Source organism: Eulemur rufifrons, chromosome 19 (assembly GCF_041146395.1).
Source record: "Eulemur rufifrons isolate Redbay chromosome 19, OSU_ERuf_1, whole genome shotgun sequence".
NCBI lineage: Eukaryota > Metazoa > Chordata > Mammalia > Primates > Lemuridae > Eulemur > Eulemur rufifrons.
In genome coordinates this window covers 64712338-64725792 of record NC_091001.1, presented here as the reverse complement: position 1 = coordinate 64725792, position 13455 = coordinate 64712338, and the positions used below count along the sequence as shown (strand labels likewise).

Sequence of the window (13455 nt, the reverse complement as noted above, 5' to 3'; positions counted from 1 at the left end):
CTTTTTGTGGACGCTTCTAGTTTTAAATAACATGCATGGGAAACAAGGCAAGGCAGCTTCTTTGCTATTCTTTTGTTTATTTTTATTTATTTGTTTTTTGCTGTACTTCTGTCATAAGGTTTAGCTGACATTGCCTTTCTGGTTTCAGGTGAGTAACTGAAGTGATGCTTTGGCTAGCTGAGATTAATTATTCTTAGATTTCTAGCTGACTAGTATCAGTAGGCAATTTTCCAAAACAACACAGAGTTTTGCATATACTATGTGACAAAAGTAATAATTGAGAACTAGATAATTTCAGCAAATTCACTTATCAACTTTGTAACTTTGTGCAATACTCACTTTTCACTGTGGTTTTCATAAAAATTACTCAAGATGCTTTAGAAAATTTCACTTCAAGGGAAGTCAGTGATCAAGTTGGAAAGAAAAATGAAGACTTGTACTGAGCTTTAAGAAGATGTTCTGTTTTTCAGTCCTACATCTCAGGGTCTGTTCTCATCTCCTTTGGGTAGCACATGATTAGACTAAAAGTCTCAAGAGAGAACACTCACTTTAGTATCTGTGTATTAGAAACAAACTGCAAAATAGTAAATAATAAAGAAATTGTGGCTTCTAGACCTTTCTAGTTGGTTAAGTTTTTGATTTGGCTTTTTATTTAAAATCTGATTTTTATGCAGGTTTATTGACTGGTGTAGTGGTAGACTCTGGAGATGGTGTAACTCACATCTGCCCAGTGTATGAAGGCTTTTCTCTCCCTCACCTTACCAGGAGACTGGATATTGCTGGGAGGGATATTACCAGATATCTTATCAAGGTAAGTGAAAGGAAAATATCATAGAGGTTAGATGTTGTAGTTAGTTTACTGAATTAACACAAAATTGAGTGTATCATTTTAGGATTCTAATCAATCCACCATTAGAGAACTAACCCAATTACCCCATTATGCATATAAAAATCCATACAAGATTTACATGCATAATCTCATATGCTAATGAGAATTAAATAATTATATTTGTTATTACTGAAAAATAGACAGGTATTTCAAAGATGGAAGAGAACCTGAACCTTTCTTGGACAGCTTAGGCAGCCTTTTCTGCCAAAAACCCTTTCTTTGAATAGATTATGTTCTCTAAACCATAATCTTGGTTGGGTTACCTTTTCTTGTTCTTTCCCATAAAATACAGTGATAGCAAATTAATGATATTTGAGATAAACAGGGCCCAAATGTGCCAGACTTTAATGTCTAGTAGTTTTTTATTTATTTATTTATCTTTTTTTGAGACAGAGTCTCACTCTGTTGCCCGGGCTAGAGTGCTGTGGCGTCAGCCTAGCTCACAGCAACCTCAAACTCCTGGGCTCAAGCAATCCTTCTGCCTCAGCCTCCAGAGTAGCTGGGACTACAAGCATGCGCCACCATGCCCTGCTAATTTTTTCTATATGTATATTTTAGTTGTCCAGCTAATTTCTTTCTATTTTTAGTAGAGACAGGGTCTCACTCTTGCTCAGGCTGGTCTCGAACTCCTAAGCTCGGGTGATACTCCTGCCTTGGCCTCCCAGAGTGCTAGGATTGCACACGTGAGCCACCGCACCCGGCCCGATGTCTAGTAGTTTTTATGGGTTATATCCATTTTTAGTGCTTACTATTTTAAAGTTTACTTCTGAATGTAAGTAGTTAGAATTTTCTTTAAAACATTGCTGGAAAAAGTACATAGGCCTCTACTTGGTGACATGTAATTTTTTTTAATATTAAAAAAAAGTTTAGAATATTTTCATAGTATATTCTCTCTAGGTCAGCGGTTCTCAATCAGGGACATTTTGAGGCCCCCTAAAGGATATTGGCAATGTGTGGACACATTTTTGGTTGTCACAACTGAATAGGGATGCTGTAAACATTCCCCAATGAACAGGACCAGCTCCACAAGGAATTATATGGTCTAAAATGTCAGTGGTGCTGCTGCTAAGAAACCCTGTATGTACAGTAAATTGAGTTGTGTTGCCTTCGCCTTGACATTGGGTTCCTTCGGTCTCATTTAGAGTAATCCTTATCACGTGAGAAGATTAAGTTAATGAGAATTATAATATTCTAGGCCAAAATTCTGAGGGTAGCCAACAGAGTTTCTGGGGGTCTTCTTTTGAACATAAACACAAAGATTAGGAGATTTATTAAGTTTTTATTTGAAAAGTCCAGTTGTATTTGTGATACATATTATCTTTTTTTCTCTGAGCAGGATGCTTTTAAAATTGTAATAATTTCTAGCATTTAAGAAATACAATATTAGAGATTATACCTTTGAATATCCTAATAGTTCTCTTATTCGTTTATTTAACAATCCTATTGCCCTTCTAATATGTGCCAGACACAGTACTAGGGACTAAGATTAAAACTTTCTAAGCCCTAGGGACATTGCATAAACACAGCATTGATTATAGGGGCAAGTTGCAGACTACAGGAATAAGTACTAAAATATTCAGTAATATACTTTTGATTATCAAAATTATCTAAACATGAGTACTCATACAGTATTCTAAAAACTGGCTTTTCTACTTTGTTTTATTTATTCATGAACTGTTAATTCTGCTACTCTTTGTGAAACTGAAATATAAATCCTTTTATGGAAGGTAAAATCCTACTTCTGAAATATTCAGTAGGAGCTGAAGATCCACTGCTCATTGTATTTATAGATATGACACATTTAGTAAGCATTAATAGCTTTTGCAGAGTAGAACTCATTCAGATCTATTATGAACTTACTGCCATTTTTTTGTACCAGCTGCTTCTGTTGCGAGGATATGCCTTCAACCATTCTGCTGATTTTGAAACAGTTCGCATGATTAAAGAAAAACTATGTTATGTGGGCTATAATATTGAGCAAGAGCAGAAACTGGCCTTAGAAACCACAGTATTAGTTGAATCTTATACAGTAAGTATTTTGAGTGTATAATATATATATGTGTTTAAAAATGGGCGGCCATGATTTTTGGTATCCCAGTATCTTTGTTTTGGGTTGTTCTAATATGTGTATGTGTGACTTTTCATTTCTCCATTAAGATTCTATAATTTAATTATTTCAGGACACTTGTAAGACAAAAATCATAAATTACTTTCTACACAAGGATGTAATTAAATATAAGATGTTAATTTGAGATTCTAGTATCTAGAATGGTATTTCTCAGCATATGTTTTACAGAATGTTATTTCCCTGAGATGTTAATAAGTTTCATAAAAAAAGGGTTACATTGTTAAATAAGTTTGGGAGACAGTCGATTTCACTTTAATGGAGAACTTCTCAGAGCTTCTGATGTACTAATGTGTACACAACTATGAGAATACAATATGCCTGTTACTCAAACTTACTAGACTACTGGATTTTACAGAATTTCATGGGACTAGTCATACTTTGGAAGGATTGTCCTAGAATCTAGCTTTACTAATTCGGTAGGTGGCAGCGTTTCCTGACTTATATTTTCTAAATGAAATGTTCAAAATAAATGTTAACTTGAAATTGTAACTATGGAGATTTAGAACTAAGTTATAGTTTATAACACCAGAGGACTTGATCCTACCTGAATTTTTAATGAATTACCATCTTAAGCCTATTCATCTGAGTATAAAGGATAATACTTCCATGTCTCATCTTTGATCTAATTGTTACTGAAATGAAATAGAATAATAGGCAATAAAAACAAGTATTCTTAAACCACATGATCGATGTTAGCTCTACCTATTCACAAATATGTGCAAAACAGTCTTTTTCTTTTTTTTTTTTTTTTTGTGAGACAGTCTCACTCTGTTGCCCAGGCTAGAGTGCTGTGGTGTCAGCCTAGCTCACAGCAACCTCAAACTCCTGGGCTCAAGCAATCCTCCTGCCTCAGCCTCCCGAGTAGCTGGGACTACAGGCATGCACCACCACGCCCAGCTAATTTTTTCTATATATATTTTTAGTTGTCCATATAATTTCTTTCTATTTTTAGTAGATACGGGGTCTCACTCTTGCTCAGGCTGGTCTCAAACTCCTGACCTCGAGTGATCCTCCCACCTCGGCCTCCCAGAGTGCTAGGATTACAGGCGTGAGCCACCGCGCCTGGCCCAAAACAGTCATTTTTAAAGTAATTACAAATTTTTGTAATTTTTTTTTAAAGATACTGATCCAAACACTTAATAAAACCCACTTTGTAACTCCAGATTTGCCCTGGAGATTCTTTCTTGAAATCTGCTTGACAGTTTCTCTAGATTTCCATCTACCTGACTTATTTGGAATAAAGTGACAGAAGACAAAAGATGAGGGAAGTAGAAATGTAAAACATATTTTATTTATTTCTTCCTTCCTTTCTCAAAGAACTTTGAGGTAGGTTACAGAAATATGTACAAGTATAAAATTATAAACTGATGAGTAGGTGAAGAGGGACAAGAGTGGACAAACACAGCATAGGGTAGGATTTGGTGCAAAGATCCAGGATGCCTATAGGTAGTTTTAACAGTTCATTAAGGTAGTTGGAAAACTTGACCCCATGCTGGCCGACAGAGCATGGAAAGATGCCATGCCGTCAGAGAGGTTTGAAATGTATAGGTAAAGAGGTTTTGCTAAGAAGATATGCTATGTGAAGTTTTTCTGGGTGATTTTTATGTGAATTCACCTGAGGGTTTTTTTTTAATAAGGGTAAAATGTTTGGATTGGTATCCTTTTTTTAAGAAACCTGATAGAATTTATAAAAAGATAATTCTGGAGTTTTTACAAAATGTGATTGCTTTTTACATATCTGTAAACAATTACAGCAAACATGGAGTGTTCTAGGAATTTGCTTTGTAGTATTTTGTCATTTGGAAAGGCAAATTTGGAATCTAAATATAATTATTATAATCATTATTATGAATACACTGTTAGAAATGTTAATGTAAAACTAATTCTGTTATTTCATACAGCAGTGTGTCAAATGCCAGCATACGTAGGCATGTTTATTACTTAGGTTAATCCAGTGAATTGTGAGGTTGTATGAGAGGGAGTTTCTACTTAACGTTTCTCATTTAATTAAATATGAACATGCTGTCCATAGTAAGAGCTTTCTGTGCAATGTCATGTTGTTATGATACCTATCTGTTGTTTAAATCTTATTTGCTTAAATTATATTTATCAGTTACTTAAAATTTATCAGGACCTATAGGGTACAACAGAATTGCCTAATAGTAGTCTAGATCAGTGTTCCTTAAACTTCTTTGATCATAAAACATTTTTTGGATTAAATGATTTCTGTTAGAAGTAGCACACATGTATTAAAGTATTTTGATGGCAAAGAAATAGGTTCACAGAGTAACTATTTGGTGAAAGAAAATTATTAAAAATGTTTAATATGTCTATTCTACATGGCAGAAATATCCATAAAATCACAAATGTGTTAAAATTATAAAACAAGTGTCATTAACACATATCAGCAATAATCAGAGTGTAATAGTTGTCCACTTGTTTGTGCTTTGCTGCACACACAGATAGAACATGTGTTAATGATGTCTCTAAGAAATTCCTGATATTTGCGGCATGGCATACCATTTTAAAAAACAGAACAGAGCATGATGATAATAACAGTTATCTGTATGTAGCTTTATTTTACCTTTTTTCCTTCAAAATACATTTTAAGACAAATTGTTGTTGATAATGATTTGGTTACACAACAGATGTGTTTTAAAGCATTAGTGTTCTGGAGTACACTGGGAAATTTTAATCTTTTGCTGACTAGTACCTGGTTATTTTGGTTTCTAGCTCCCGGATGGACGCATTATCAAAGTTGGGGGAGAGCGATTTGAAGCACCAGAAGCTTTATTTCAGCCTCACTTGATCAATGTTGAGGGAGTTGGTGTTGCTGAATTGCTTTTTAACACGATCCAAGCGGCCGATATTGATACCAGGTACATTAGAAACGGTGGCTTCAAAGTTATTTACCAGAAATAGATGGAATTAAGTAGTTGGACCACGTTGTCTATTTCATTAATGTTTTTTAATAGATAAGGCAAAATAATTTTTTGATAGGGTGGTACTAGATGTTGAACAACATATATTACATCCTTGTGTCTCAGAGGCCACTTTAAACTTATTTTGAAATAATTTCAAATTTACAGAAAAGTTGCAAGAATAATATAGAAAACTCATGTATACCCTTTATCCAGTTTCACCATTTTACTAAGTTTAATGTTCTATATATTTGCTTTATCTTTCTCTATTTTTTCCTGAACCATTTGAGAATAGGTTGAATGTATCAGTTCTCTACTAGTTTGTGTTTCCTAAGAACAAAGATACTCTCTTGTATAGTGATACTGATTTCAAATCCTTTGGATATATATAGCCAGTAGTGGGATTGCTGGATCATATGGTAGTTCTATTTTTTGCAGAAATTCCATTCTGTTTTCCATAATAGCTATACCAATTTACATTCCCACCGACAGCATATAGGGGTTCCCTTTTTTCCACATTATCAGTCCTCCTTTTGATAATAGTCATTCTGACAGGTGTGAAGTGACATCTCATTGTGGTTTAATTTGCATTTCCTTGATGATTAGGGATGTTGAGCATTTTTTCATATACCTTTTGGCCATTTGTATGTCATCTTTTGAGAAATGTCTATTTAGGTCCTTTACCCATCTATTAATAGTAATTGGGTTATTTGTTTTCTTGCTACTGAGTTGTTTGAGTTCTTTATATGTATATTTTGGTTACTAACCCCTTAACAGATGTATGGTTTGCAAATATTTTCTCCCATTCTGTAGGTTGTCTTTTCATTCTGTTGATTACTTTGCTATGCAGAAGCTTTTTAGTTTAGTGTAAATGCAAGTATTTTTTGTTAAATATTGCCAAATTTCCCTCTATGGGACTTAGTTGTACCATTTTTTTTTTTCTACCAATCTGATGAGTGAGAAGGTATCTCAGTGTAGTTTTAAATTTTCATTTCTCTCATTAAGAGTGAAGTTGAACATAGTTTTATATGTTGAAGGGACATTTTATATATATATATATAAATTTTTTTTTTTTTTTTGTGAATTGTGTCTTCATGGCTTTTGCCTGTTCTATAGTTGTTTTGTGTTTTTTCTTAATTTTAAAAAATTCTTTCTTTTAGCATCTTGATATCTGTTGCAGATATTTTTTCCCAACTTGCCATTTGTCTTTTGCTCATGTTGTTTTTAGCTATGCAAAAACTTGTTTTTATTTAGTCATATAAAAAGATTTACAATCTTATCTTTCATTGCATCTGGAGCTTGAGTCATAGTTAGAAAGCTCTCTCTTCCACCCAGGTTATAGAGGAATTCACCCAGAAGTATTTTGTAAAGCATTTGTTTGTTTAACCCTGAATTAAATAACCAGTTAATTAATTTTAATGGAGTGCCTGGGGAGCCAGGATAATAATAGGAATTAATAAAAATAGCAGTTGGCTTGTAACAAGCTACAAACCTACTGGAAGATGATCAGAAATCTAACCTTTGTTAATTATGGTAAACTCTCATGGTAGGGATTAGGTAGATGTTTTTTGTCCCTTGATTTAATGATCATTAACAGCAAATTGTATTTTAAAGTGCATGCCTATTGGTGATGACTAAAGTTTTGGCATTTCTAAAGCATAAGAGTTAGATTTAGTACATTATCCACAGAGCTTGCATTGGAAAGTGGCACAACTCAAATTTTGTGTGTTCTGCATATTGAAAGCATACATATAAATGCCTGTGTGTACATATCTCATGTAGCTGTACTTTAGCTGCTTGGCTTTTGCTACATTTGAAATGCATGCTTTGGCAATTAAATACAAAGACAGTGCTCTTCTAGAAGCTAGACTTGCAGTAGCCTTAGCTATTGAGAGTCTAGAAGCAAGATAGAAGCCAGTTTGAATGAGGCCAAAATGGATGTGACTCAGTTTCCAAACTTTATGTGAGAAGTGTTCCTCAGACCCTCACTCAGATTCTATTACTTTTACTACATATGCAGTTATTTTCGATTTGATTATCTGGTATCATAGCCAATAGCATATTTAAAAAAGAAAGAAGGGACTGCTATAAGAAGCAAAAACATATCTAGCCAAAAACTAATAGCAGACAGCCTCAAGGCAAAGGAGCAAAAGACAAACTACAAAAGACAAATGGAAAAATTACAATGCAAAAACCTGAAGCACAGTAGAATTTAGCTAATGATAGTAAACAACCACATCTCAGTGGCTCCAGGGGAGCACTGTTGATAACATAGTCCAAATATTAGAAGTTTGTAATGGAAATCTTGGTTATACAAAGACTCAGTTATATTCGTAAGAAATCGTATCATGTGCTTTTAGAAATATTTTCATTGAAATTATGAAAAGATTTTTTTTTTTTTTCTTTTTTTTTTTTTTTTTTGAGACAGAGTCTCACTCTGTTGCCCGGGCTAGAGTGAGTGCCGTGGCACAGCAACCTCAAACTCCTGGGCTTAAGCGATCCTACTGCCTCAGCCTCCCGAGTAGCTGGGACTACAGGCATGCGCCACCATGCCCGGCTAATTTTTTGTATATATATATTTTAGTTGTCCATATAATTTCTTTCTATTTTTAGTAGAGATGGGGTCTCACTCTTGCTCAGGCTGGTCTCGAACTCCTGAGCTCAAATGATCCGCCCACCTCGGCCTCCCAGAGTGCTAGGATTACATGCGTGAGCCACCATGCCTGGCCATGAAAAGATTTTATATGTAAAGAGGGATTGTTATCTTACAATAGTAGTAACAGCAAACATTCAGTCCTGTGGTTTACATATGGAATTTTATTTAATTCTTCCAGCAACCCCCTGAGGCTGATACAAATAACAGTAACCCTGAGATACCATTTTCCTAATCTGAAATCCCAAATAAATAACCATTGTGCCTTTTTAGATCTGAATTCTATAAACACATTGTGCTTTCTGGAGGGTCTACTATGTATCCTGGCCTGCCATCGAGGTTGGAACGAGAACTTAAACAGCTCTATTTAGAACGAGTTTTAAAGGGAGATGTGGAAAAACTTTCTGTAAGTATCAGTAATCCAACTATATTAACATTCTTAAAACCCTGAAAAGTAGCTTGTGAATCTTGACAACCACCAGAGGGAGCAAGAAGTCTTCCTAAACAAATTCCTACTGTAATCAAGTGCACCCTGTAAGAGATAGGTCGAAGTAAATGGTTCAAGGTAAGCTCTGTCCCAGAATGGTGGTTCTGTATTCAGTGGATGGAGACAGGTAGGCCAGAGCCAAACGTTCTGGTTCATCTTTACCAACCAACATGGAATCATAGGTGCCTCCAAGTACATGGAAAGAACCTACTTTACTATGGAGAAATGAATGCCCTACTTGGGGTTTTTTGTTTTTTGTGGGGGTTTTTGTAACTTTTTGGATATTTAATCAGCCTTTAGTACTACACTTGGGCTATTTCATATTTCTGATTTTAGGTTATTTTTTGGCTACTTGTTGCATGTGTCTTTTCTCCCCAGATTGTAAAAAATCATGTCTTCAGTTCTGTCACATCCCAGTGATTGTCATAGCTCTTGAAACTGACTTTAATTGGTAGCTGTTGATATGTACAGCAGAAAGAAATTTTTAAACTGGTATATAATAGTTGATGTTTCTTTGACATCCCAAACTCTCCCCTGAGCTCTGGACTATGTGAAGCATACGATATGTACTCAAGCAAGAGTCATTTAATCCTGGATCAATCTCTGAACTTTATGTCACTGACTTTAATCAACTGTTTTAGATCATGAGGTTACATACTACAGAGTACTGTATATTTTGGAGATAGTAATGTTACATCTTTCTTATATGACTTAAATTGTTGAAATTAAGTTGAGTATGTGCTCACATACATTAAACAACATAAAGACTGGAAAGCAGCCATGCTAAGTACTTCACTCATTTTTCTGATTTTATTGAGTTTGACTTTAAATTATGTGTACGTCTCAGGTAATCATTTATTCAGCAAACATTTTTTGAACTCCTGGGTGCCAAACATTGGTCTTGGTGCTGGGGACAAAACAGTAGTGGACAAAACCCAAATCCCTGATTTTAGTGTAAATAATGTATCTGTAATAATAAGTGCTGTGAAGAAAAGTAAAGAGCTAGAAAATAGTAGTGGTTGGAGAAGTCACATGCTCCTTCATAAACTGGTCAGGAAAGGCTTCTCATGAGGTGACTTTTGAACAGAGATCTCAATCAAGTGAGGGGGAGTGAGCCTTGTGACTATCTGGGGGAAGAATCTTGCAGCAGCAGTGCAAAAGCCCCAAGTTGGTGGGAGTGTGCCAGTGTGGCTAGAGCAGAGTTAGCAAGGGAGAGGGATGGGAGATAAGGTCAGAAAGTAGCAGGGAGGCAGGTCTTGTTTAACCATGGTAAAAGGGATTGGCTTTACTCCTAGTGCGATGGAACGTCTTGGGAGGGTTTTGAGTAGAGAAATGATAGGATCCGACATGGTTTTTTAAAGGATCATTAAGTTTGGTATGGGGGATAGACTTTTGGGGGAGGAGGGAACAAAGAAAGACCAGTTAGGAAGCTATGAGAGGAGGGAAGAGGTGGTAGAGGTTAAAAGAGAGGAGGATGTGGAAACGGTTGTCTTGGAGAGTGGAAGAGAGAATAGAGAAATGTAGTAGGCTTGCCAAGCAGCACTAAGGGCTTACTTCAGGTTAAAGGTAAATTTAAAGCAAGATGTTGAATTTTTTTTTCCTATCTTGTTCAGCTGCTTGAGAGCCGGTGCAAAGTAGAAAGTTAGTAAGTTGTTTTGCCAAATGAGTATGAGAGGGAGAGAAGGACGAAGTCACTAAGGATGATGGCAAGAAGTGGTGGAGAGAACATGTGCAGGCACAAACCAAGGATAGGTATGAGAAGAAATAACCTGTAAATCTATAGATGTCTGCAGATGACTTCAGCAAGGAGGAGTGGTAGATGGAATAGTCTGATAGAATGAGTTTCAGAGGGGCTGTGGAGTGTTGGGGAGGAAGGAGATAGAAGCAGCAATGAAGAGCAGGAACTTCTATTACCAAACCTCCAGGGTTAGGAAGGTAGTGTGAGAAACAGTAACCAGTTGAAAAATGTACAGGGGAAGCAGTGTCTTCAGGGGCTAGCGAAGTTTCCCTTAGAGCAGGGTTGGGCAAACTACAGCCCCTTTGCCAAAACTGGCTGATTTTGTAAATAACATTTTATTGGAACCCAGCCAGGCCCATCTGTTTACATGGTGTTGCCTATTGTCACATAATGTCTATAGCTGCCTTCTAGCTACAGGTAGGGTTGGGTAGTTGCCAGAGAGACCCACGAAGCCTCAAGTATTTACTTTTTGGCCCTTTATAAAAAAAGTTTGCAGAGCCCTACCTAAGAGCAAAAAAGTAACTAGAGCAATTAAAACAGTAGGTTAGTCTCAGAATTATTAATAAGTAAAATGAGGTTTTTCTTTGCCATAGATTATCAGATTCTTGCAGTTTACTTATGTGACAAAAAAGACAAATAATTTAGAATGGCATATAGCTTTGAGTCTTTTTTGCAGGATCTGTGACACTGTAAATAAAAACTGCTATGTCATTTGAAGGTTTCTCTTTTCAGATGTTGACCTCTCTTACAGATTACTGTGTCCTTTCTAGATAATTAATAGTAGCTACAGAGTATAAAACTTTTCCCAGTTGTCTTTAATTTTGGTTACTGTGTTCATTTTCTCCAACATCCCCATGATTTATTTTGACCATATTTGGCCTTGTTTATTTTGGGAACATTTCATTTGAGTTTGAGACAATAGAAAGTGAGCTTTGCTTAGAAGAAAAAACTTCAATTTTACTCTATTGCATTGGACTAGAATCATAGCTAGACCTTTAAGAAATTATCCAAGTCTTTTTTTTTTTTTTTTTTTTTTTACTTGGGGAGAGATGATGTTGATATCCAAGTCTTCTTATCTGGACTTCATTTGACAGTTAAGTGACTTGCCCGTGTGATCATCTGGAAGTGGGTGAGAAAACCTGGCTATAATCTACACACTGTTACTTGGGCTGTCAGTAGAATCATCAGTCCCGTAATTTATCCATCAAACTGGGACACTTGAGAGTGAATAGGGATACTGCTAATAATAATGATGGGACAACAGGTGTAAATCAGGACTGTTCCAAACTCACTGGGATGGATATGTGGTCTCCTAACTGAGCTTTGGGCAAATTACTAAATGGCTCTGTACCTCAGCTACCAAATCCTGCTATCCTGCTTATATCACAGGACTATTGTGAGATTCGGTGGGAAACTATATGAAAAAATCATTTTCATAAAGCAGAAAGCACTATGCACATGTGGCATTTTATTATCCTCTCTTTCTCTAGAAATTTAAGATCCGCATTGAAGACCCACCCCGCAGAAAGCACATGGTATTCCTGGGTGGTGCTGTTCTAGCAGATATCATGAAAGACAAAGACAACTTTTGGATGACCCGACAGGAGTACCAAGAAAAGGGTGTCCGTGTGCTGGAGAAACTTGGTGTGACTGTTCGATAGACTCCAAAGCTTATTCCCAACATACCCCTAACACTTTCTTTTTTCTTTTATTGCCAATCTTTGAACTCATTCAACTCCAGGACATGGAAGAGGCCTCTCTGTGCCCTTTGACTGGGAAGGTCAAGTTTTATTCTGGTGTCTTTGGGAAGCTTTGTTAAATTTTTGTTAATGTGGGTAAATCTGACTGTTTAATTCAACCACTTTCCTACAAAGAACAAGAGGGCAAAGGGTCCTGTCTGCAGCTTTGTTTCTTCTAAGTAGGCATTTAGATCATTCCTGTAGGCTTCCTATTTTCACTTTACTGCTCTAATGCTGCTAGTTTTAGTCTTTAGCACACTAGGTGGTATGCCTTTATTAGCATAAGAAAAAACTTTAACAGGAGCTTTTACATATTAGTGGGGTGGGGGGTGGTTAGGGATGGGTGGGCAGCCTCTGAACCCTTTAGGGCATTTCCTCTGTAGTGTGGCTCTTTCAACAGTTACTGCTGCAGCTTTCAGTACCTTAAAGTTTCTCCTATTAACATCTTAGGGAAATGTTAGGTTCAGAACTAAATAAAGTGTTTTGGGTGGGTTTTTGTGTGGGGAGGGGCAGTGGGTGGTCTTTTGATTTTGATTTTTGAGGTTTTCTCTCTGGGGTACCTAAGATGAACTTTATTTACAATACTTTGATTTGGCTGGTTTTCTTCTACTTTTGGTCTGCCTGGAACGGTTTCCATATGATATAAAAGGCAAGTGTAGTATTCCATTACCATGTGGCTTAGGGATTTATTTGTTTTTTAAAATCAAACATGTTGGCTGGGACTAGACTCCCTAGAATCTATCAATGGAAAAGTAATGTTTAAAAATGCTTTTGGTAATTCAAATTACAATTTTAAAAGTGCTTAAGAATGGTGTTTTCTAAATGCTTCTGTTTATTCCAGAATCATTAAGGCAACCCGGTGCCAAGTACCATTCTTATAGATTATTCTTTTATATAACT

The 13455-nt window shown here is 36.1% G+C and overlaps 1 protein-coding gene across 2 annotated transcripts in view; it reads left to right on the top strand.

Moving 5' to 3' along the window:
- The window catches only part of ACTR2 (actin related protein 2), a 33305-nt gene extending 20107 nt beyond the window's left edge, over positions 1–13198 (top strand). For both annotated transcript variants that reach the window (XM_069495172.1, XM_069495173.1), the window contains 5 exons: positions 675–811; positions 2769–2918; positions 5751–5896; positions 8865–8997; positions 12307–13198. In XM_069495172.1, coding sequence (XP_069351273.1) covers positions 675–811; positions 2769–2918; positions 5751–5896; positions 8865–8997; positions 12307–12477 — 737 coding nt within the window. In that variant the 3' untranslated portion in view covers positions 12478–13198. The remainder of the gene's footprint in view (positions 1–674; positions 812–2768; positions 2919–5750; positions 5897–8864; positions 8998–12306) is intronic.
- The last annotated feature ends 257 nt before the right edge of the window (positions 13199–13455 follow it).